The sequence below is a fragment of the Myxine glutinosa genome, chromosome 1 (genome assembly GCF_964187855.1).
Source record: "Myxine glutinosa chromosome 1, kmMyxGlut1.1, whole genome shotgun sequence".
In the NCBI taxonomy this organism is placed as follows: Eukaryota; Metazoa; Chordata; class Myxini; order Myxiniformes; family Myxinidae; genus Myxine; species Myxine glutinosa.
Window position 1 is genome coordinate 222,894,875 of NC_136261.1, and position 24,525 is coordinate 222,919,399.

Here is a 24,525-nt window from a genome sequence, read left to right on the forward strand (position 1 = left end):
AAATGTAAAATTAAAAAACCCTTGTGTCCGGATCTGGATTCGAATCTTCACGAAAATTGAATCAATTCTGGCTCAGTTAGCACTTTCTACAATGTAACAACAACTACACAAGAAGACGTCATGCGGAGCAAGATACTTGCAAAATCCGCCACCCCGCCCCCGCCCCACAAAAGTTTTCTATTGATACAGCAAATTGGCCATTTCATGAAGATTAAAATTTACGATCTTGATCAAAGCTTGGGTCAACAGGATGAAAAGTGACGATTTTTCAGATGAAAAATGATTTTGGAAGTTTGACCTGGAGTTGACCTTTGACCTTTTGACCTCAAACATAGTTGGTTTTCCTATTTAGTGACACAATGTGCAAATGCTGTTCAATTTCCAAGTCAATCGGATGAAAATTGACGGTTTTTCAGATGAAAAGTGATGATTTTGGAAGTTTGACCTTGAGTTGTCCTTTGACCTATTGACCTCAAAAATAGTACGTTCCCAATTTAGTGACTCAATATGCAAATGCTGTTCAATTTTCAAGTCAATCGGTTGAGAATTGACAGCTTTTTAGATGAAAATGGACGACTTTTAAAATGTGACCTTGAGTTGACCTTTGACCTTTTGACCTCAAAAATAGTTCATTTCCCAATTTATTGACTCAATATACAAATGTTATTCAATTTTCAAGTCGATCGTATTTAAAATAGCGATTTTTGAAATTTGACCTCCAGATGACCTTTGACCTCAAAATCAATAGGCTTCTCAATTGGGACGACCTATACAGCTTAGTGAAGTTTCGTGACGATCGGTTTAGAATTGTGACCTGTAGGCCGGTGACAGACAGACAGACATACAGACAGACAGAACCACAAACGCACCCGACCAATATACTTGAAAAATCTTCGATTTTGCAAGTAACAAACAGACAAAGAGACAGACAGGCAGACAGACAGAACCACAAACGCAACCGACCAATATAGTTGAAAAATCTTCGATTTTGCAAGTAATACATTTTTCTTACCTAACAATTTCACTATGGGCGAGCAGAGAGGCTCCTTCGGAAGAAAACGTGAAGGAACATAGTTTTAGCGTGATGCACTTTTAGCGCATTTGGTGCATCATATGAACTCCGTGTTTTCACCAATAAAATCCTCTTCCAGAAGTGCAAATCGCCCGCGCATCTAGCACTATGTGAACGAGCCGATACCCGTCTGTTATTAAATAATGCCCACCAGCGCAGTGTCGATTTAAGAGATAACTTATTTGGGGAAAGTTAATATTGATTTATACATAATTAGATTATGTATTTGGAGAACATCCCACATCCGGGCCTGTGTGGATTGTACAGAGCAACGCATTTTATGTAATATTCTACTTAGTAGAAAGTAGGGGGGGGGGGGGGGACAATTAATTAAAATTAATGACAGTTATATACAAGTACACATTCGGGGCGGGGGGTGAGTAATCCCCCCTCGTCAAAAAAAAAAGTGTGTGGGATATATCACCCCCGTCCCCCACCCATCTACGCAGGTTACGTTTTCACGCCCGTCTGCCTGTCTGCCTGTTTGTCTGTGAGCAGGATATCTCAGAAAGTTATGGACGGAATCTGATGAAACTTGGTGGACAGGTTGAATGTTTGGCAAGGACAAAATGACTAGATTCTGGTGAAGATTTGGATCCGAATACTAGAAATGTTTCAATGGTTCTTTATTCACCATTGAGCGATACGGTCAAAAACGATATACAGCACGATACCTCAAAACGTTATGGACAGATTCGGACAAAATTTGGTGGACAGGTTGGGTGTGTGACAAGGATGAATAGGGGTCGATTTTGGAGAAGATTAGGATGAGAGGGTTTTTTAATTTTTTTAATTGATTCTTCACATTTGATAGATATAGCCAAAATGATATATGTATTCAGTAATCTACTATATAAGAGAGATGTGTGTGTGTGTGTGTGTGTGTGTGTGTGTGTGTGTGTGTGTGTGTGTGTGTGTGTGTGTGTGTGTGTGTGTGTGTGTGTGTGTGTGTGTGTGTGTGTGTGTGTGTGTGTGTGTGTGTCTGCCTGCCTGTCTGTCTGTCTGTGTGTCGCCATTTTTCTCAGAGATGGCTGAACGAATCTTCGTCAAACTTTCAGAGGTTCATCAGTGAGTACACGGGAGTGTTTTAGGCAAAAAATAAAATAAAAAGTTGACAAAAAAGGTCGGTTTTTGGAGTTAAAAAAAAAATCGCTCGATAGTGCCTAAGCTTTTTAAAATTAATGACAGTTATATACAAGTAGACATTCGCATAAATAAATACAAAACAGTCACCAGACATTTGAATACAAATAAATCAAACAATTCCGGAAGTGTACGAAGTTAGTAGAATGGCTTCTTCCTCTTCCTGTTTGGCATCACACTTAACGCAGAAACGGGATGAACACCACATTCACCAGCATATATTCAACGAAAAGGTGATGAACCCCCTGCCTCCCCTTCCTCTCCTGCTTCCACCCCCTTCCCCCTCCCTCCTCCCCCCTTCTCCCCCCTTCCCCCTACCCCCATTCTCCCCGCCCACCCTTCCCCCCTCTTTCCCCCCTTCCCCTTGCCCACCCCTTCCTCCCCATCCCTCCCCCGCTATACGCCACATTCACCCACCAGCATATATATGAACCCCTTTCTTCTCCTGCCCTCCCCCCCTCCCCCTCCCCCTTACCCCCTTCCCCCCCTTCCCCCCTCTCCTCCCCCCTCCCCTTTTCCCCTCCTCCCCCCCCTCCCCACTCTCCCTCCCCCCTCCACTCTCCTCCTCTTCTTCCCCCCCCTAATCCCTCCTCCCCCATCCCCCCCTCTCCTGCACGGCAACGCTGGGTACTTCTGCTGGCATATGAACGCCACATTCACCCACCAGCATATATATGAACCTCCTTCTCCTGCCTCTCCCCCCTCCCCTCCCCTTAACCCCCTCCCCTTACCCCCCTTCCCCTCTCCCCCCTTCCCCTCCTCTTCCCCCCTCCCCTTTCCCCTGCTTCCCTCCCCCCCCCTCTCCCCCTCCCTCCCCTCCCCACCCTTTCCCCCCTTCCGCCTCCCCCCTCCCTCCCCCCCACCACATTCACCACCCTCCCCCGCCCGGCAACGCCGGGGTACTTCTGCTAGCATATGAATGCCACATTCACCCACCAGCATATATATGAACCCCCTTCTTCTCCTGCCTCCTTCCCTCCCTCCCCTTACCCCCCTCCCCCCTTCCCCTCTCCCCCTCCCCCTCCCCCCTTTCCCCTCCCCCCCTCCCCTCCTCCCACCTTCCCCTCTCCTCCTCTCCTCCCCTTCCCCCTTCCCTCACCTCCCTCCCCCTTCCCCCCATCTCCCCCCTCTTCCCCTCCCCACCCCTCCCCCTTCTCCCCCCTCTTCTCCCCCTCCTCCCCTCCCCACTCCCTCCCCTCCCCCTTTCCCCCTCCCCCCCTACCCCCTCCTCCTCTCTCCTCCCCCTCCTCCCTTTCCTCCCCCCTCCCCCTCCCCTCCCCCGCCCGGCAACGCCGGGTACTTCTGCAAGTCTACTATATAAGAGAGATGTCTGTCTGTGTCGCCATTTTTCTCAGAGTTGGCCAAACGGATCTTCGTCAAACTTTCAGAGGTTCATCAATGAGTGTCTGGGATCGTTTTTTAAATAGTTTTTAAAATAAAAATCGCTCGATAGTGACTAAACCTTTTAAAATTAATGACAGTTATATACAAGTACACATTCGCATAAATAAATACAAAACAATCACCAGACATTTGAATACAAATAAATCAAACAATTCCGGAAGTGTATGAAGTTGGTTCACGAAACGTCACAAAACGGTAGAGTTGGTCATAAGGAAGAAGCCTATTGATTTTGAGGTCAAAAAGTCAATAAGACTGTCACATTACTAAAATCCTCAATTTCATTCCGATTTACTTGAAATTTGAAGAGGATTTGCATATTTGGTCATTTATTTCAACTAGCAATGTTTTTGAAGTCAACATAGGCCAAAATGTCAATATAGGCCAAGTTTCTAAAATTCTCAATTTCAGCCGATTGACTTGAAATTTGAAGAGGATTTGCATATCTGGTCACTAAATTCAACCACCAAGTATTTTTGAGGTCAACATAGGCCAAAGATCACAACTTAGGTGCAATTTCGAAAATCATCAATTTTAATTCGATTGACTTGAAATTTGAACATGATGTGCATACCAGGTCGCTGAATCAACCACCAATTATGTTTGAGATCATCATAGGCCAACAACTTATTTTAGGGATTCCGTATTTAGGGATTCGCTCTTTCACGAGCCTCGATCTTGTATACAAAACAAAAAAAAAAAAAAAAAAAAAAAAAAAAATTCGTGCTATGCACGGCATTTTTTAAAAATCAATTAATTTATTAATTACTTTATTATTATTATCGATTAATGAAGTACTTATTTATTTCCTTTCTCATGTGGGCAATATCTCAAGCATCTTTTGAGCTAGGAAGCTGATATTTGGACATGACAATGACAAAATGATTTGGCTGTAAAGGGGTATTTTTGATTTATTGATTAATCAATGAATCTATTAATTATTTAATTATTTGATTGATGACTTAATTAATTGTTTTTTTTTTTTAAGCTGCAGATTTGGATGAAACGGTGGTGGTTTAGGTATTCTATTAGCTAATTGATTAATAATTTCATTACTTTACGATTATCATTTTTATTTGTTTTCGTTATTAATCACTTATTTATTTTCTTTCTCTTCTGGGCAATATCTCAGGCACCTTTTGAGCTAGGAAGCTGATTGATATTTGGACACGAGGGTGACCAGGTGATGTGGCTATAAAGGATATTTTTGATTTATTGATTAATCAATTAATCGATTACTTATTTATTGATCAGTCAATGAATCAATAAAAAAAATTCGATTAATGACTTATTTAATTAATTTTCAAAAAGCTACAGCTTCTGATGAAACACTGGTGGTTGAGGTATGCTACTAGCCAATTGATTAAGAAATTATTTTACGATTGTTATTTATTGATTTCAATTGTGCAATTAATCAATCAATTATTCTACATCTTTCCTTCCCCATACCATCTCTTTGTGCTGCACGGCGGTATTGCCGGGTGCCTTAGGCATCCCAGCAATGCCGCGCTGGAGGGTGTTATTTATTTATTTGGCATGGGGGCAGTGTCCTTTGAATGTATCTGCACTTGTATATTTTTAATTTTAATTATTTTGTGAAGATAGCTTAATGCAATTTTTTCTAGTTGTTGCTGATTACTTGTAGTTCACTTTTGCACAGCTTTGACAAATCTGTTTTATTCTAACCTTGCATTTATTACTTTTTTTTTGTTTTTTTTTTGCAATGCATTATTTTATATGCTGACGTCTAGTTGAGTTTATTCCTTGGCAAATTTTCTTCATTTTCACAGATTGTCTTGTCAACGAATATTGCAGAGACTGGTGTCACAATTCCCGATGTGGTGTTTGTCGTGGACTCTGGGCGAGTCAAGCAGAATTGTTACAATGAGGGCCGACAGCTGAGTGTTCTTGCTGAGGACGTTTGTGAGCAAGGCGAGTGCAGCTCAAAGGCAGGGCCGAGCAGGGCGTGTGCGTCCAGGAATCTGTTATCGTCTGTACACACGGGCCAAGTGAGTACATTCTACAGGCGACTATTGTACGTGTTTAAATGCACGGCTGACAGTCGCCGGAGGCATGTTTTCGGGTTGTCCGTCTGTCTGTCCGTGATGGGTTTTCTTTACCGTGATAACTTGAGTACGGCTTGAGCGGATCTTAGTCAAACTTGGTGCAGGTATGGATAATGAGGTAAAGATGAACTGATTAGATTTTGGGGTCATGAGGTCAAAGGCCAAAGGTCAGATCTCATGTTAGGTTAAAAATCCTGATAAATGCAAATAGAGATAAGAGATATTGAGTTCAAATGAATGAGGAAACTAGATGGTATTCATAGAATACTTACCCTGCGCAGTCAACTTGGTGTGAGCCAACTCTTCTATTTTTGAACGTTTCTTTTTTTTTTGATCCAATATGGCTGCCAGACCACGGTCAGCGATGACATCATAAATTTATATTCTCTAAATAATTGTTGCATAGATCAATGCTCAATGAATTTCGAACTGATCAGGACTAAGCGTTGTCCCTGTCAAATTATGACGTCATAATTATGGCACCAATGACGTCATCGTTAATAACACCTATTCCCCATATGGAGTTATTTACAATGAGCCACGTTTCAATTTTTAAATGCTGACACGGTACACTTTACTTTACTGAAATGCAGACACAAATGTTATATTTTCGTCAAAAATCGTCGGAATTTCGCCAACTCTGGTTTAGGTCGTGTGTTAATATACCTCAGCGATTGACAAATCTGAAATCGATTTTATTTGAGGTCAAAATGACCCCGTGAGGTCGCTCCGTACTTTGCCGGCTCGTCATTTGCAGTGTGATAATTAATTCCATGCCCACTCTAGAAGGACTCTTCTTCTACACGCAATAACAACTTCTAGCTTCCAGACCGTACATCCAATCATCTTGAAATTTTGCACACTTGTTACACTTCATTACCTCTACTATAATATAAAGTTTCACGTCGATCAATGAAGCAGTTCAAGAGTTATAAATTTTTAAGTGTTTTCGTTTAATTATTTATATCTGCCAAACCACATCACCTATCGCAAATTCCAAAAGGTCATTTTAGTAGACTGATATGCTGAACACATCTGTGAAGTTTCCCCTCGATAGGATCATAAATGAGGGAGGAGCTAGGTTTTAAAAGTTTATGCTTAAAAACGTCAGAACTCCAAAACCATGTGACGCATGATGTCATGCTTGCTGACATTTTTGCTCATCATGGGTATGCGATTCTGCCTGCAAAGTTTGGCCTCGATCTGTTCAGTCGTTTTGGAGAGAATTGTATTTTAGTGGTTTTTCAGGCTTTTCACTCAAAACAATATGGTGGCCGAACCACGTGACCTACGACGTCCTTATAATTTTATTTCTGCGTCAATTTATACCGAGAAGATGCTCAAGAAATTTCATCCTGATCGGATAAAGTTTTTTACTTGTCGAATTATGACATCATCATTCACATATGTTATGCCGCATGGAGAGTTCTTTGCCAAAATCCTCAATTTTCATCCAATTGACCTGATATTTGAAGAGGATTTCCATATTTGGTCTTTGAATTCAACCACCAATTATTTTAAGGTAAATTTTTTTTGAGATTTTGCAAGTATCGATTCGATCTTTTTCGTTTTGAAATTTCATCGTTCAGAAATTTCATCGTTCTGAAAAAGCTCACCTGCAGCCCAAACAGCTCGGCCGATCATTCTGAACCTTTCCCAGATTGTAGGCACCGTCCCCGCGATGGCCCGTGACAAGGTTTCATAGAAATCAGTTGGCACTTTATGCCATGACGTTGCAAAAACGTAAAACACATTTTGGGCGATAACCCCAGAACCAGAAATCGATGATTGATGCCAAAATGTTCTGCATTCAATTTCCAACAACTTTCAAATTTGAATAAAACTTATAATGTAAAACCAAAATATTTCCTAAGCATAAGGACCTGAATTGGCTGTCATTGTCATAACGTTTTAAACACATTTTGGCCAATATCTCGGAACCTAAGGGTGCTGGTGCAACGATTCGTTCTGCTTCGACAAGTGTTGCTCTGAGTGATTCCTAGTCTGTTTGTGAGCAGGATATCACAAAAAGTTGGATGTATTCAGCCAAAATTTGGTGGACGGGTTGACAAGGAAGAATTGATTTGATTTTGATGACTATCCAGATACGATAATTATTTAAATTCAAAGTGATTTTTCACCATTAAGGCACGGGGCCAAAAATGATATATATATATATATGTATATATATATATATATGTATATATATATATATATATATATATATATATATATATATATATATATATATATATTGTTGTGGATATGAGGACTGTTTTTTTTTTATTGTGTGCTTTATTATTATTATTATTGTTATTCTGCGCCTCCTGCCTCCGGAGCTGTGTAAAGGTCAAAGGGCGTCCCATAATTAGTCCATAGAGCACCCACACCACAGCTAATCATAGAATACCCCTGTTCAACAGTTATATCTTATTATGTGTTTTAGGGTAAGGCTGTGTCTCCCATTAATTGAAATACTCCATTGCACCAGTGAAAGAGATAGATTCCCTTCATTCCCACTCCCAAAACTTCCATTCCCCCTTTTCGTCAATTGCCAACTGCATTTTGGGCGGTTTTCTCTTCATCCGCCATTGACCACGAGGCAGGGTTGGGGAAGAAAGGCGGGTCCCCACCTCGTCATAGAGGGGAGGAGTGAGTCAGCCCCACTCAACCAACCACGAACAAGGGGTTGGACTTGGAGAGGGTGTGGAGAGAAACATCGAGGAGGTTCGCGAAGGTTGAGGGGTGGGGCCTATATAACCCGCAGGCAGGGCGTTCCCAAGGCAGACAAGGGAGATGAGCTTTGACGACAGAGAGACGAGAAGAAGTCCAGGGTTGAACTGCAGCTCGAGCCACCAAAACTGCACTCACTGCAGCTCGAGCCACCGAAACTGCACCCACTGCAGCTCGAGCCACCGAAACTGCACTTGCTGCAGCTCGAGCCACTGAAACTGCATTTGCTGCAGCTGGAGCCACCGAAACTGCAGCCACAGCAGCGTGAGGCCTGGACGGCAGTTTGGAGCAGGGCCGCGAAGGAGCGGCGGCTGCCCATGAGTCGATCAGCTGCAGAACTAGTTGGACCTCCCTATCCCGCCAGCCATCCACCAGCCACCCACCTGCCATCCCTATCATCATTCCCCGTGTAAGTGTGCTCGTAGTCTGTCTTTTGTCTTGTCCCTGGGTAGTAACAATAAGTCTGTATAAGCTAGTATTTTCACTGTGTCACCTGCGTCTCATGTGCTTGTAAATAAACGTGACTGCTGTCTTTTTGCTTATATGTGTGAATAGTAAATAAATTTAGTAGTATTTCCAAACCTTTCTTTGCCTTCGTTTTCCTCTTTGCATTCGGTCGCTTTAGAGTTTTCCCGATTGAATAGCGGTGGCGCGATCCGGCCAAAGTTTGGGGCAAATCGGGTATTAGTCGGGGAATAACTGTTCGGTCACGGTAATACCAACCGCTCGGTAAATAACATCTTTAACCGCGTCCGTAACAATATATATATATATATATATATACATATATATATATATATATATATATATATATATATATATATATATATATATATATATATATATATATATATGTAGCATGATACAGCACAGTATATTGATATTAAAAAAAAAAAGTTAAGGATGGATTATGGCAAAAGTTGCTAGATGAGTTGGGTATGTGAGAAGAACAAGCTGATTATATTTTTGTTAAGGTTCAGATTCAGATCTGGCATATCCGTGGAATACAAAATGTAAACTGTTCAGCCTAGCGGAGGTATGCTCTCTATCGAGTGCCGTTCTAGTTTGATGTTGTTTTCAGTTTGTCACACCACTTTTATTTCTCTGCAGATATGAAAGCTTGGTCAGCTACACCACACCTGAAATACAGCGCATCGCTCTGGAAGAATTGTGCCTGCACATCATGGTAGGAGCATTGCTTAATACAAAAGGTAACTAGGCAGGTTCCTCATAGTTAACGGCATTAAAATAATCTGATATTTGCTATCATCATGTCAATTTAACTGTGTGCAAGGACCACACCCACATAGGTTGCTTGACTCCACCCACCATAGTACTGAGATGAAATGACATGGCCGCCATGTTGTTTCCTGGTGGGCCTAACACATTAGACCGATAAGCCTCTGCTGATTTTACACTGCCCGGGTTTGTTGCATCAGATTTATATTGGCTTTGTTTTGGGTCGAGTGTTATTGATGATGAGGGACTTTAGCATGGAAGGAAAAGATGTCCGAGGTGCTCGGAATTCGAGTCAATCCGTTACCGGATTTTGTCGCAAGTTGTGATTGGGATCGTTCTTGTTTATAAATAAAAGTGAAAGTGTGTCTATGTACTTATGTCTTGTAACTACTGAGCCGTCTGGGCCTATCGCCACCAAATTGTCAGGGTACCCTCATGGGGTCCCCTCTTTGGTTTTCTGTGACATTTTTGTTTTTTTTATTTTTTCGGATTTTTCATCGGTATTATTGTTTGGGTTATTTCTCTATTGTGGCAGACTAGTCATCACTTTGTCTGGTAACTACTCTGAGACCAAGTACCATAGATATATAGGACAATAAACTCCTATTATGCATGTATGAGCCAAATTCAAATTCTCATTTAATTAGAGGGCCCACTTGCAACCGGATTCCGTGTTGTATTTCATATATAGACTGTACTTTTTTCAGCAAGTAAAGCGCAAACTCCACCCACTTCGAGGGTGGGTACTCTGCTAGTAAATACAGGGTTGGCCATTTATCTATTTCTGGTTTTGAAACCCTGTAATTCTGTTGCTAAGAAACAAAATCGAACAAAATATTTACATTCAAGCAGTTTTTGGAGAAATTATAGTCGGAATGCGACAGAAAATGATCCTTAATTATCACAAAAGGATGCACACACTGCTTGAAAATGGTGGCATCACGTTGAAATTCATAACCAATTTTGTACACTTCTGAATTCAATAAAATTTTTACCACAAAAACTTGAAATATGTACCTATATCATGTAAATATTTTTTTGTTCGATTTTTTTTTTCTTCAGATTCTCAGATCCCCTCCTCTGACACTCCAGTACTTTACTCTGTCAGTTTCAACATTTTTCAATGTTTCCATTATTGTAATAATTTCTCCCTATTTTATCAATAATTTTCCAACGTTACTTGTTTAAGTGAACTGATTTAAGTTGATTTTTTTTGTTTCCTGATTTACATTTTTTGTTTGATTGTGGATTTGTGGATTTTTGTGGATTGTGGATTTTGATTGTGGATTTTTATTCTTGTGTCGTCAGGCTGACCGGATGACTTAGAGGTAGGCATATTAAGCCGTCTAGCCTGGGTTTGAATCCCGTTTCAGCTAAAAACTATCATCCCAGTACATCACAGGCAGTGTGGGTGATTCACCAATGTGTGTGCCATCTCTTGGATGGACGTGAAATAGGCGTCCTGTCTGTTGGCATTAGTTGGTGGATGTTAAAGATCCCACGGTGTCCTTCATGAAGAGTAGGCGAGTTATCGCCGCCGCCATAGCCAAATTCCAAATTCCTGCCCGAACTACTGCTGGGAGAGGGACAGCAAACACCCCAGCATGACAGAATATTCTGGCATGCTAGATAACACAACAAATGATCTCCTGGCAGTTTAGTGAACGTAAGTCGATGAAATAATCATGATGATCATTATCAGTCTCCATAAAAAGTTTTGCCACTTCATCTGTATTCATCCATGCCATTTTGTAAGGGTAATGACAAGTAACAAAAAAGGAAAAAACACATGGGACTCAGCACGATCTACCATTAACTATTATGTAATACCAACTCGATCCATTGCTCAAAATAGTCCTACCAGATAGCTCATACCTGGCAAAGGAATTTAAAATCTTGTGCCACTGCCAGCTACAAGTTATCTCATAACATGGGGTTTCCCACCAATGGACCCAGCTAAAAACTATCATGTGTGTTTGTGGGTCTCTGCATCAATGGATAAGAAATGAACTTAGATTTGCTCATAAAAGCGTATAATTTGAACATAAGGTATATGCACATGCATACTTGGCTTGGCAAATGGGAGTGGTGTATAGTGTATACGATAAGAGTCGCCATTCAATGTGTTAATGTCTTTCTCCTTGAATAGGCATTTGTGTTGGTGATTATGTAGAATGTAGACTGCAAAGTATGCTTTAATGTGTTGCAAAATCACTGGATCATCATGGGTGCTGAAGTTTATAACGCTCTCTCTGCATTATTAAAAACCCACATAAGTGAATAATCGATGGTTTTTTCCACTTTAAACATGATTAACAATCACCTTCAAGTAATTGTTGAAACCTATTCCATAGATTTGATCCAAACACGTCTAATAATTTTCATTAGTGCTGAATTAATTCCTTTTTAACAACGGTATTTTGGATTCATTTATGCCTAGCATGTTTGTTTTGTTTTATTTCTTCCTTTTTCCACTTCCTGTCTCCCCTTTAACCATCCTTGACATAAAGAAATGCAAAATGGGGGATCCTTACTCAATACTGTCAGAAGCTCTGGACTCTCCAAGTGGGCAGGCTATAGGCCGTGCTATGGCAATTCTGCGTAGCATCGGGGCCTGCCAGCCTAAAGTACATCTTCTCACACCCCTTGGACATCATTTGGCTTCTTTGCCACTACCTCCACGCCTTGCGAAGATGCTAATCTTTGGTGCTATCTGTGGATATCTCATTCCAGCTGTGAGTTTTGCAATCTGGGTGGCTTTTGATATTTGAAAAAATTGGCTTTTGATATTTTCATTATTGCATAATGCCTTCAATAAAATAAACGTGAAGTTTTTTTAAACTACAGTATATGGTTAAATTATTGTGTATATTTTAAATCAGTCTGAAGATGTTTACATAAACTTTTATATTTTGTTTAATTCAAAGATTAAATGTTATTCAGACGAGTGTAAAAATTCATTATTCGACAAACTAGAAACACCTGCTCCCTTAGGGAGCAGTCTGGAGAGGAGGGGGGGGGGGGGGGTGGTGCAAGGGGATATTGAGAGAGGTCTTGGGAGGGAGGGGATCGTGGGGGGAGGTGGGGCAAATATATTTTGTGCTGTGGCTAATAATCCCGTCTGCATCATGTGTCCGTAAATCACTTGCACTGTGGCACTTATACAGGAAAAAAATCGTAAGATGCCCCCCTCCCCTCGAAGGGGGAGGGGGTGTTTTTATTGTGCACATGACCTGACCCTGGGGACTACTGACACGTATGCAGAATTTGGTGGAGAACAGAGCCCTGTTTTTTTCTTTGATTTTCAGATTACATACATACTTACCTAAGTAAAGGTAAGTACACTCCTCTCCAGCCTTGCTCCCCTCGCTCTCTCTGGGCTCTGTCCCCCAAATATTCCTACAGGTCGCACAAGATCTGCCTGCAACCCTCTTATGGTTAAACTGCCAAAATCAAGACTCTCTGCTCACCTTCACTCCTTCATTCCTCTTTTCTCCCGCCTCTGGAACAAACTCCCTCACTCTCTTCAATCACACTCCTCCCTCCAGGTCTTTAAAACGGCTGTTCACCACCATCTCTTATCTTCCCCAATCCAAAACCTTGATCTTTTCTGCCCCCGCTAATTTCACCCCAAATCCACTTTTTTGAGGTGCCGACTTCTTTCCTGGAAGTCCTTGGTGTCCTTGCGTTTTATACCTATCCTGCCTCCCCCCAGGCCCTCTCCCTCCCACACATCTCCCGATGTCCCTGCTCTCAAATGTTGTGTTTGTGTGCTTTCTCCCCTTCTCTCCCCATCTTGTCGACCGCTCCCCTTTTTATATACTTTGTTTGCTTGTTTGTTTGATTTGTTTGTTTGATAAATGTTAGCTCTTTCACGAGCCTCGACTCTGTATGCAAAAAATAAATAAATAAATAAATAAAAAAAAATTAGCTGTCTGTTGAAATATGTTGAAAAAGTCAAAACTTTACATGGGGTGTACTTATTTTTTCACGTGACTGTACATACATACATACATACATACATACATACATACATACATACATACATACATACAATTGCCTTATATAATATATTAGGGTGACCTATATTAATAAATAGCACCCCAAAGTGGGTGTAACCCCTCAGCCCATGCATGGTGGAAACCAATTTCAAGATGGCTGTCGTGGCGGCCATATTGAAAATCGCAGCGCACCCATTTTCGAAAGGAACCTTCCTCGACTCAACCCCAACACACACTGCAAAAATGGATTTAATCGGACAAGCTGTTCTCCTTGAAATTGATGGAAACTAAAAGTAGACGGACGCCTGGACGCCCGGAGACAATACCCCTTAGCCCCATTTGGGCTGAGGGGTGAAAAGGCTTGCTGCTTGAAAAAAAATCATAATTGCAAGGTTAAAAAAAAATCCTCAACAAGTGGAGCTACATTCAAAGTACACCGCCTCATGCCAAATAAATAAACAACATAGCCTCCAGTGCGTGACATTGCTGGGGCGTATCTGGCGCCCGGCGATGCTGCTGTGCAGCACATGAGACGGAATTGGGAGGGAGTGGTGCACTTTAATTGATTGAGATTAATTGCGTAAATATAATAAATAAATAGTAATCGTAAGATAATTGATTTCTCAATCAATTGGCTAATGGCAAACTTAAGCCACCACTACTTTATCCGAATTTGTAACTTTTTGAAAAAGAATTTATCAAGTAATTAATTGGAAAAAAAAAATATGGGAAAGTGAGCAGTGAAATGGGAAAATTTGTATAGATTTGTATAGTCTTGTTCTTCTGTATTGACAAGCCTGATGTGTGCTTTAAACATTTTACAAATACACCAGTGGTTATATTTATTTGGCAAAGAAAATGAATTATGGATAGGTTAGCAGATGGATATAATCCGAATACAATTAAGTGTGATTTTAAAAAATGATTTATTGGAAGTTAATGATGGGTTTATATTTTCAGCTTCATGATGACATCTATCCAAAAGTGTTAGACTTTCATAAGATGGACAACCAAACTCACACTTCAGTTTTCTTTTCATGTCAATAATTACAAATTCATATCAATCATTTTCACACTAAATTGTTTTGTAAATCAGATGTCATTCCATTCCATTTTTTCCAAATGTCTTTTTAAAATAGAAACATTCCTAAAGAATGCTCTTCTATGGTACAGTTAAAATTCGTACATTTTGGTGGTCATTGCAGTCGCATTGCTGGCTTTGGGGCAGAAGCGCCTTTTTGTACACTGCTCCTTTCCTATGCCATCTCCAGGTGCTGCATGACGTCACTGCTGGGCACTGAAGGGGGCCCGGCAATGATACGCGCTGAAAGGGAGTACTCGGTTTTCAATCCGGTTTTTTTTTTTGTTTGTTTTCTTTCTTTCTTGTTGGTTTTTGTTTGTTTGTCTGGGCGATATCTCAGCCATCCTTTGAGCTAGGAAGCTGAAATTGCGGCACATTAGTGAGCAAGTGAGCAACTCATTTTGCAAAAAATGTTCGTTTCCCATGAATCGTACACTTTTCAAAATCCAATCTCACCCCTCCCCTCCAAATCCTCCTCATCCCTTTCAAATCTCCCCCCTTGCCCCTTCCCTCCCCTCCCTCCTAAACTCCCCCCACACCCCTCCCCTCCGAGACTCTCCCTCGCTCCTCCCCTCCTAGACTCCCCTCTCACCCCTCCTCCTCAAAGCATCCTCCCTGCTTCTTCCCCCTTCCAACTTTCACCTTCATCTCCCCAAACCTTCTGCCTCGCTCTTCCCCCTCCTCAAATAGCACCTCACTGTGCCTCACCCAATCTCCATCAAACCTTTTGTCCGCCCCATTCTTCCCTTTCTCCAAGCTATTCTGAAATCTCTGAAATCTCTCCGGCCTTGCTCCCCCAGCTCTCTCTGTGCTCTGTCCCCCAAATATTCCTACAGGTCGCACAAGATCTGCCAGCAACCCTCTGTTGGTTAAACTGCCGAAATCTCGGCTCTCTGCTCACCTTCACTCTTTCATTCCTCTTTTCTCCCGCCTGTGGAACAAACTCCCACACTCCCTTCAATCCCTCTCCTCCCTCCAGGTCTTTAAAACAGCTGTTCACCACCATCTCTTATCTTCCCCCATCCATAACCTTGATCTTTTCTACCCCCACTAATTCACCCCAGATCCACCTTGTTTGAAATTCCAACTTATTTCCTGGAAATCCTGGCAGTGTCCATATGTTTATACCTCTCCCACCCCCCCCCCCCTTCACATGCCTCCCCCCCTTCACATGCCTCCCCCCCTTCACATGCCTCCCCCCCAAAGCCCTCTCCCTCCCACAGATCTCTCGATGTCTCCATGTCTCTCGGTCCCTGCTCTCAAATGTTGTGTTTGTGTCCTTCCCCCTCTCTCCCCATCTTGTCTACCGCTCCCGATGTTATTTGTTTTATGTGTCTGTTTGTCTTTCTGTGTGATTAATGTTCGCTCTTTCACGAGCCTCGATCTTGTATACAAAAAAAAAAAAAAAAAAAAATCTCTGACACACCTTCAACAGCTCTCCCTACCTCTTCCTCCTCTTCCACATCTTACCCTACCCCTCCCCCCCCCCTGTTCTGGACCCGATGCTCCCCCTTCCTCTTCATTAACGGTATGGACCTCAAACATCCGGGGCCTTCGCTCAAACTTGACTGACCTCTCCATACAGGTTGCTTCTGACAAACCAGATGTGATCTGCTTAACAGAAACTTTCCTCCTTCATGATGTCTCTGATGCCTTGGTATCTCTCCCAGGTTACTCCCTCCTCCGGTATGATAGACCTGAGCCTCGTCCTGGAGGTGGGGTTGCTATCTTTATAAAAAACTCTCTTCCTCACTCGCCCTCCACTGCCCTCTCTCCACCTCACCCCCAGGAATACCTTTGGCTACGGCTTCCCCTTCGCTCCCACCTTTTGTTCATATGTGTGTTGTACCGTCCACCAAACAGCGATGACTCCATCTACATCTCACTGTCTGATAATATGGACCAACTTCTATCTACCCATCCCAACTCTCTCTTCCTCATATGTGGTGATTTCAATTGTCACCATGCCAGTTGGCTGGGTGTGGGTACCTCTCTCACCAGCCATGGCTCTTCAGCAAAGGACTTCTGCGACTCACTGGGACTGACACAATCTGTCAATTTCCCGACCCGGATCTCAGTCAACGGAGCATCTTCTCTTCTGGATTTGGTTATGACAAACTTCCCTGAAAATGTCTGCTGCTCTTCTTCTGCTCCAATCGGCTCATCTGATCATGTGCTTGTCAAAGTGGACATCTCTCTGACCATTCTCAGAGAGCCTCCTCAGCGTCGACGAGTCTGGCATTTCACTCAGGCCAACTGGCACGGTCTTCAAGCAGCCATCAATCATCTGGACTGGTCTCCCATCTCTACCGCCTCTGACATCAACTCATCCTGGGAATTCTTTCAAAGTAAATTGCTCTCTCTCATGCACAGATTTATACCATCTCGTCTTCAGTTGTCATACCCTTCCTCCCGTCCATGGTACACGGAATCTTGTGGTGAGGCTGTTGCCCTGAAACAACTTGCTTTCGTCTCCTGGAAAGCAAATCCAACGGAAGGAAATCTCATTTCCTTTCACAAAGCCCGAAACAAGTGTGTGTCCACCCTCAGGAGAGCCAGGAAACAATATCTCACCATTCTCAAGACCGAACTCTCTTATCTGTCTCCCTCTTCCAAATCCTGGTGGCGTCTGGTCAAATCTGTTTCTGGTGTTTGTTCCCCCTCCATCCCCTCCCTCACCTCAAATGGCTTAACGGCTGACTCCGCACGTGAAAAAGCTGAATGCCTCAACTCTGTGTTTGCCTCTAAATCTTGTGTCCCAAACCCATCCCTCTCTGTACCCACCGTACCCAGTCGTACCCAGCTGCTCCTGGACTCTGTGTCCTTTCCTCCTGACAAGGTGGAAAAGTTTCTGTCAACCCTCGACTCTGATTCTGCAACTGGTCCTGACGGCATCAGCCCACGGGTCCTAAAATCATGTTCTTCTGCTCTTTCACTCCCTCTTTCTGTTCTCTTCACCCTCTCTTTTGCTCAAGGTCATCTGCCATCTGCTTGGAAATCAGCCAACATCACCGGTTTGCACAAAAAAGGTGCAAAAACAGATCCCAGCAACTACAGACCAATCAGCCTTCTCCCAATTATCAGCAAAGTCATGGAATCCATCATTGCTTCAGATATTAAATCTTTCCTCTTCTCCAATGGCTTGATCTCTGATCATCAATTTGGTTTCAGACCTGGTCACTCTACTCTGGACATGCTGCTTCTGCTTTCTCAACAATGGATGGAGGTCCTCAACGCCAAACAGGAAATTAGAGCTGTCTTCCGTGACATTTCACATGCCTTCGATACAGTCTGGCACCCTGCTCTGCTCACCAAACTCTCCTCCTTTGGTATCCATGGAAATCTCCACGCATGGCTGGCGGACTTCCTCTCTGGTTTGAGTCAACGTGTGGCCCTGAATGGGTTTCTCTCATCTCCTCTTCCTGTTCAGGCTGGAGTTCCCCAAGGTAGTGTTCTGGGCCCTGTGCTTTTTCTGGTCTTCATCAATGATCTCTCTGACTCTCTTGAAAATCCTCTCTATCTCTTTGCTGACGACTCTACTCTCTGTCGCTCCATTCCTCATCCCTCAGATCGGCAGTCTGCAGCCTCCTCACTCTCTGCAGACCTGGACAAAATCACAGACTGGTCAAACAAGTGGAACATGTCTTTCAATCCTGACAAATCTCACACTCTTACAATGTCTCTCCAAAAGGACCGACTGGACAACCCTCCCATCTACTTTCTCAACAATCCTCTCCAAGAAGTTCTGTCGCTCAAGCTTTTGGGTCTCACTATCTGCCATGATCTTTCTTGGGAAAACCACATTTCCAAGCTGGCCTCCAAAGCCAGTCGCCGACTGAGCATCCTCCGTCGTGCGAAGTCCTTCCTTGGCACACCTGAGCTCCTCACCACATACAAGGCTTTCATCCGCAGCTCAATGGAATACTGTTCCCCCCTCTGGGCTGGTGCTCCTGCCTCACACCTTGCTCGGCTTCACGCTGTTGAGGCCAAAGCTTTCAGAATCATTGGAATCTCCTGCGATGTAGTCAACGCCGAGGGCCTTTCACTCACTCACCGCAGGCAGGTTGGTGGTCTTTCTGTCTTCTACCGAATCCTCTCCGGCCTTGCTCCCCCAGCTCTCTGTGCGCTCTGTCCCCCCAATATTCCTTCAGGTCGCACAAGATCTGCCTGCAACCCTCTTATGGTCAAACTGCCAAAGTCTCAGCTCTCTGCTCACCTTCACTCTTTCATTCCCCTTTTCTCCCGCCTCTGGAACAAACTCCCCCACTCCCTTCAATCCCACTCCTCCCTCCAGGTCTTTAAAACAGCTGTTCACCACCATCTCTTATCTTCCCCCATCGAAAACCTTGATCTTTTCTACCCCCGGTAATTCACCCCAGAGTCCTTGCAGTGTTCATATGTTTTATTCCTCTCCCACCTCCCCCCAAGTCCTCCCGATGTCCCTGCTCTCAAATGTTGTGTTTGTGTCCTTCCCCCTATTCCCCCTCTCTTTTGTGTCCTTCCCCCTCTCTCCCCATCTTGTCTGCCGCTCCCCTTGTTTTTTGTGTTTTGTGTGTCGGTTTGTCTTTTTGGGTGATTAATGTTAGCTCTTTCACGAGCCTCGATCTTGTATACAAAGAAAAAAAGAAAAAAAAAAGTGCTTTGGCAAAAGCTATATTTTTTGTTTTTTGATTAATCAATTAATTGATTAATTATTTAATTATTTTGGATTCATTAAGTACTTATTTATTTCCTTTCTCGTCTAGACAATATCTCAGGCACCTTTTGGGCTCAGAAGCTGATATTTGAACACGACAATGACCAAGTGATTTGGCTGTAAAGGCTATTTTTGATTTATTGATTAATTAATTAATCGATTAATTCTTATTTGTAATTACTGCCCTCGCGGTCCCAACTGTCCTGCCTCGCGGTACCTCTGTTTTTTTTTTTGTTTGTTTTCTTTCTTTCTTGTTGGTTTTTGTTTGTTTGTCCGGGCGATATCTCAGCCATCCTTTGAGCTAGGAAGCTGAAATTGCGCCACAATAGTGAGCAAGTGCTTTGGCAAAAGCTATATTTTTTGTTTTTTGATTAATCAATTAATTGATTAATTATTTAATTATTTTGGATTCATTAAGTACTTATTTATTTCCTTTCTCGTCTAGACAATATCTCGGGCACCTTTTGGGCTCAGAAGCTGATATTTGAACACGACAATGACCAAGTGATTTGGCTGTAAAGGCTATTTTTGATTTATTGATTAATTAATTAATCGATTAATTATTTAATTACTATCGATTAATGGCTTATTTAATTAATTTTCAAAAAGTTACAGTTTCAGACTAAGCACTGGTGATTTAGGTATGCTATTAGCCAATTGATTAAGAAAATATTTTATGATCATTATTTATTTATTTTAATCATGCAATTGATCAATCAATTATTGTACCCCTCTCCCTCCCAATACAAATAAATATGGGATTGAGGGAGTCATTTTCCAACACAGATTGTAGCATTTTACACATGTGTTGCTCGTTTTTCTTTGAACAGGCAGCAGTTGCTGCAGCTGTGGGAAACCGCTCTCCCTTTGTGACACCTATTGGTAAACGGGTTGAGGCTAATCGTGCCAAGCTGAACTTCCAGTTGTCTGAATCAGATCATCTGACCGTTTACAAAGCCTATCAGAGGTATGTATTTCCTTAACAAGTTGCATGTGAATCAAATTTATGCCGATTATTGTTTTATTTCCAAATGCTGCACCTCTTTCCCTCGCGGTCCCTCTGTGCTGTCTTTCCCTCGTGGTCCGTCTGTGCTGTCTTTCCCTCACGGTCCCTCTGTGCTGTCTTTCCCTCGCGGTCCCTCTGTACTGTCTTTCCCTCGCGGTCCCTCTGTACTCTCTTTCCCTCGCGGTCCCTCTGTACTGTCTTTCCCTCGCGGTCCCTCTGTACTGTCTTTCCCTCGCGGTCCCTCTGTACTATCTTTCCCTCGCGGTCCCAACTGTACTGTCTTTCCCTCGCGGTCCCTCTGTTCTCTCTTTCCCTCGCGGTCCCTCTGTGCTGTCTTTCCCTCGCGGTCCCTCTGTGCTGTCTTTCCCTCGCGGTCCCTCTGTGCTGTCTTTCCCTCGCGGTCCCTCTGTGCTGTCTTTCCCTCGCGGTCCCTCTGTGCTGTCTTTCCCTCGCGGTCCCTCTGTACTCTCTTTCCCTCGCGGTCCCTCTGTACTCTCTTTCCCTCGCGGTCCCTCTGTACTCTCTTTCCCTCACGGTCCCTCTGTACTCTCTTTCCCTCGCGGTCCCTCTGTACTCTCTTTCCCTCGTGGTCCCTCTGTACTCTCTTTCCCTCGCGGTCCCTCTGTACTCTCTTTCCCTCGCGGTCCCTCTGTACTCTCTTTCCCTCGCGGTCCCTCTGTACTCTCTTTCCCTCGCGGTCCCTCTGTACTCTCTTTCCCTCGCGGTCCCTCTGTACTCTCTTTCCCTCACGGTCCCTCTGTGCTCTCTTTCCCTCGCGGTCCCTCTGTGCTGTCTTTCCCTCGCGGTCCCTCTGTGCTGTCTTTCCCTCGCGGTTCCTCTGTGCTGTCTTTCCCTCGCGGTCCCTCTGTGCTGTCTTTCCCTAGCGGTCCCTCTGTACTCTCTTTCCCTCGCGGTCCCTCTGTACTCTCTTTCCCTCGCGGTCCCTCTGTACTGTCTTTCCCTCGCGGTCCCTCTGTACTGTCTTTCCCTCGCGGTCCCTCTGTACTATCTTTCCCTCGCGGTCCCAACTGTACTGTCTTTCCCTCGCGGTCCCTCTGTTCTCTCTTTCCCTCGCGGTCCCTCTGTGCTGTCTTTCCCTCGCGGTCCCTCTGTGCTGTCTTTCCCTCGCGGTCCCTCTGTGCTGTCTTTCCCTCGCGGTCCCTCTGTGCTGTCTTTCCCTCGCGGTCCCTCTGTGCTGTCTTTCCCTCGCGGTCCCTCTGTACTCTCTTTCCCTCGCGGTCCCTCTGTACTCTCTTTCCCTCGCGGTCCCTCTGTACTCTCTTTCCCTCACGGTCCCTCTGTACTCTCTTTCCCTCGCGGTCCCTCTGTACTCTCTTTCCCTCGTGGTCCCTCTGTACTCTCTTTCCCTCGCGGTCCCTCTGTACTCTCTTTCCCTCGCGGTCCCTCTGTACTCTCTTTCCCTCGCGGTCCCTCTGTACTCTCTTTCCCTCGCGGTCCCTCTGTACTCTCTTTCCCTCGCGGTCCCTCTGTACTCTCTTTCCCTCACGGTCCCTCTGTGCTCTCTTTCCCTCGCGGTCCCTCTGTGCTGTCTTTCCCTCGCGGTCCCTCTGTGCTGTCTTTCCCTCGCGGTTCCTCTGTGCTGTCTTTCCCTCGCGGTCCCTCTGTGCTGTCTTTCCCTAGCGGTCCCTCTGTACTCTCTTTCCCTCGCGGTCCCTCTGTACTGTCTTTCCCTCGTGGTCCCTCTGTACTGTCTTTCCCTCGCGGTCTCTCTGTGCTGTCTTTCCCTCGCGGTCCCTCTGTGCTGTCTTTCCCTCGCGGTCCCTCTGTACTGTCTTTCCCTCGCGGTCCCACTGTACTGTCTTTCCCTCGTGGTGCCCCTGTGCTGTCTTTCCCTCGCGGTCCCTCTGTGCTGTCTTTCCCTCGTGGTCCCTCTGTGCTGTCTTTCCCTCGCGGTCCCACTGTGCTGTCTTTCCCTCGTGGTCCCTCTGTGCTGTCTTTCCCTCGTGGTCCCTCTGTGCTGTCTTTCCCTCGTGGTGCCCCTGTGCTGTCTTTCCCTCGCGGTCCCTCTGTGCTGTCTTTCCCTCACGGTCCCCCTGTCTGTCCCCCTGTCTGCTGTCTCCCTCGCGGTCCCCCTGTGCTGTCTTTCCCTCGCGGTCCCCCTGTGCTGTCTTTCCCTCGCGGTTGTCAGCTCTTTCACGAGCCTCGATTCAGTATTAAAAAAAATAAAAAAATATTTTAAAAAATCTTCCACACCTAATTCAATTTCCTGTTATTTATTTGATCTCACATTATTGCACCTGTTATTAGTTTCCTACCCGGAGGGAACTATAGGTTTGCTCACTGTTTATCTGTCTGTCCATCCATCTGTCGTCTCACCTGTGGCTTTCTGCACTTTCCCCATACCCTTTAAAATATTCAAATGAAACTTTGTGATGGCTTTATTATGATAAGTTACAGAACAAATTTAAGTTTCGTGACGTTTCGCCAAATTTTCACAGAGTTATGCCCCTTTTTGCTTGGAGCAAGAGCATTCATTGGGACTTGTGTGGGACATGGATTCCAAAGAAATTCTCCCTCTTGTTGTTTTTATAATTTCTTGTCAGTATTGGACAGTTTTATCCTTTTTTACTTTCATTTTAAAATTTTCTGCTCTTTATTGAAGTTTAAATTATATTACTTATTATTCTTCTATGCCAGTTGGCATCATGCGCGGCAGGCTGGTGAACGGGCTGAGATTGATTTCTGCCATCGAAGCTTCCTCCATCGCTCAACACTTATTGAGATGGAGGTATGTGTAAAATGGTGCTTAAATGGCATATATTGTGCTTTTGCCATCTGTGGTATGTATGTAATATTTCACAACATTTTGTCCCTTCTAAGGGGTTGCAGAAAGAGCTTATCAAATTGATGGAGGTGGCAGGATTCTCTGATCATCAGAGTAATGATATGACATCACGTCCAGCTCCAAATCTCTCAGAGGCAGATGTCTTGGTTTTAAAGGTAAGTTTTTGTACACCGCTCTTTTCCTATTTCATCTCCAGGCGCTGCATGACATCATTGCAGGGCACCGAAGGGGGCCCGGCAATGACGCACGCTGGAAGGGAGTACTCAGTTTTCACTCCGGTTATTTGTTTGTTTTTCCGGGCGATATCTCAGCCATCCTTTGAGCTAAGAAACTGAAATTTCGGCACAATAGTGAGTGCTTTGGCAAAACGATATTTTTTGTTTTTTTATTAATTGATTAATTACTTCATTATTATTGAATAATTATGTACTTATTTATTTCCTTTCTCATCTGGGCAATATTTCAGGCACCTTTTGAGCTAATAAGCTAATATTTGGACATGACAATGACCAAGTGATTTGGCTATAAAGGATATTTTGGATTTACTAATTAATCGATTAATTATTTAATTATTAGATTAATGACTTAATTTAAAAAAAATTTAAGTTACAGGTGCAGATTAAACGGTGATGGTTTAGGTATTCTATTAACCAATTGATTAAATGTTGAATTATTTTCCGATTATTATTTATTTTCATTATTAATCATTTATTTATTTTCTTTCTCATCTGGGCAATATCTCAGGCACCTTTTGAGCTAGGAAGCTAATATTTGGACAGGACAGTGACAAAGTGATGTGGCTGTAAAGGATATTTTTGATTTATTGATTAATCAATTCATCGATTAATTATTTATTGATTAATCAATTACTTATTATTTTTCAATTAATGGCTTATTTAATTAATTTTCAAAAAGTTACAGCTTCGGATGAAGCACTTGTGGTTTAGGTATGCTATTAGCTCATTGATTAAGAAAATATTTTCTGCTCACTGTTTATTGATTTTAATTATGCAATTAATCAATCAATTACTGCACACCTCTCCCTCCCAATACTGTCTCTATCTGCTGTACGGCGGTATCACCGGGTGCCAAAGGCACTCCGGCAATGCCGCGTGCTGGAGGATGTTATTTATTTATTTGGCATGTACTATTTTATTTATTTATTTATTTGGGGCGGTGTACTTCGAATGTATCTGTACTTGTTTTATTTGTATTTTTATTTTTTCATTGTACGCCGCTCCTTTCCTAGGCCTTGTGTTGGCTTAGCGGTTAGGGTGCTAG

General features: G+C 43.4%; 1 protein-coding gene across 1 annotated transcript in view; it reads left to right on the forward strand.

Annotated features, from left to right (window-relative positions):
- The window catches only part of LOC137434449 (ATP-dependent RNA helicase DHX29), a 232,505-nt gene that overhangs the window by 189,133 nt on the left and 18,847 nt on the right, over nucleotides 1-24,525 (forward strand). The window contains 7 exon segments of the mRNA XM_078784089.1: nucleotides 5,407-5,532; nucleotides 5,534-5,625; nucleotides 9,526-9,601; nucleotides 12,165-12,389; nucleotides 20,263-20,399; nucleotides 23,097-23,187; nucleotides 23,280-23,399. Of these exon segments, the coding sequence (XP_078640215.1) occupies nucleotides 5,407-5,532; nucleotides 5,534-5,625; nucleotides 9,526-9,601; nucleotides 12,165-12,389; nucleotides 20,263-20,399; nucleotides 23,097-23,187; nucleotides 23,280-23,399 (867 nt within the window).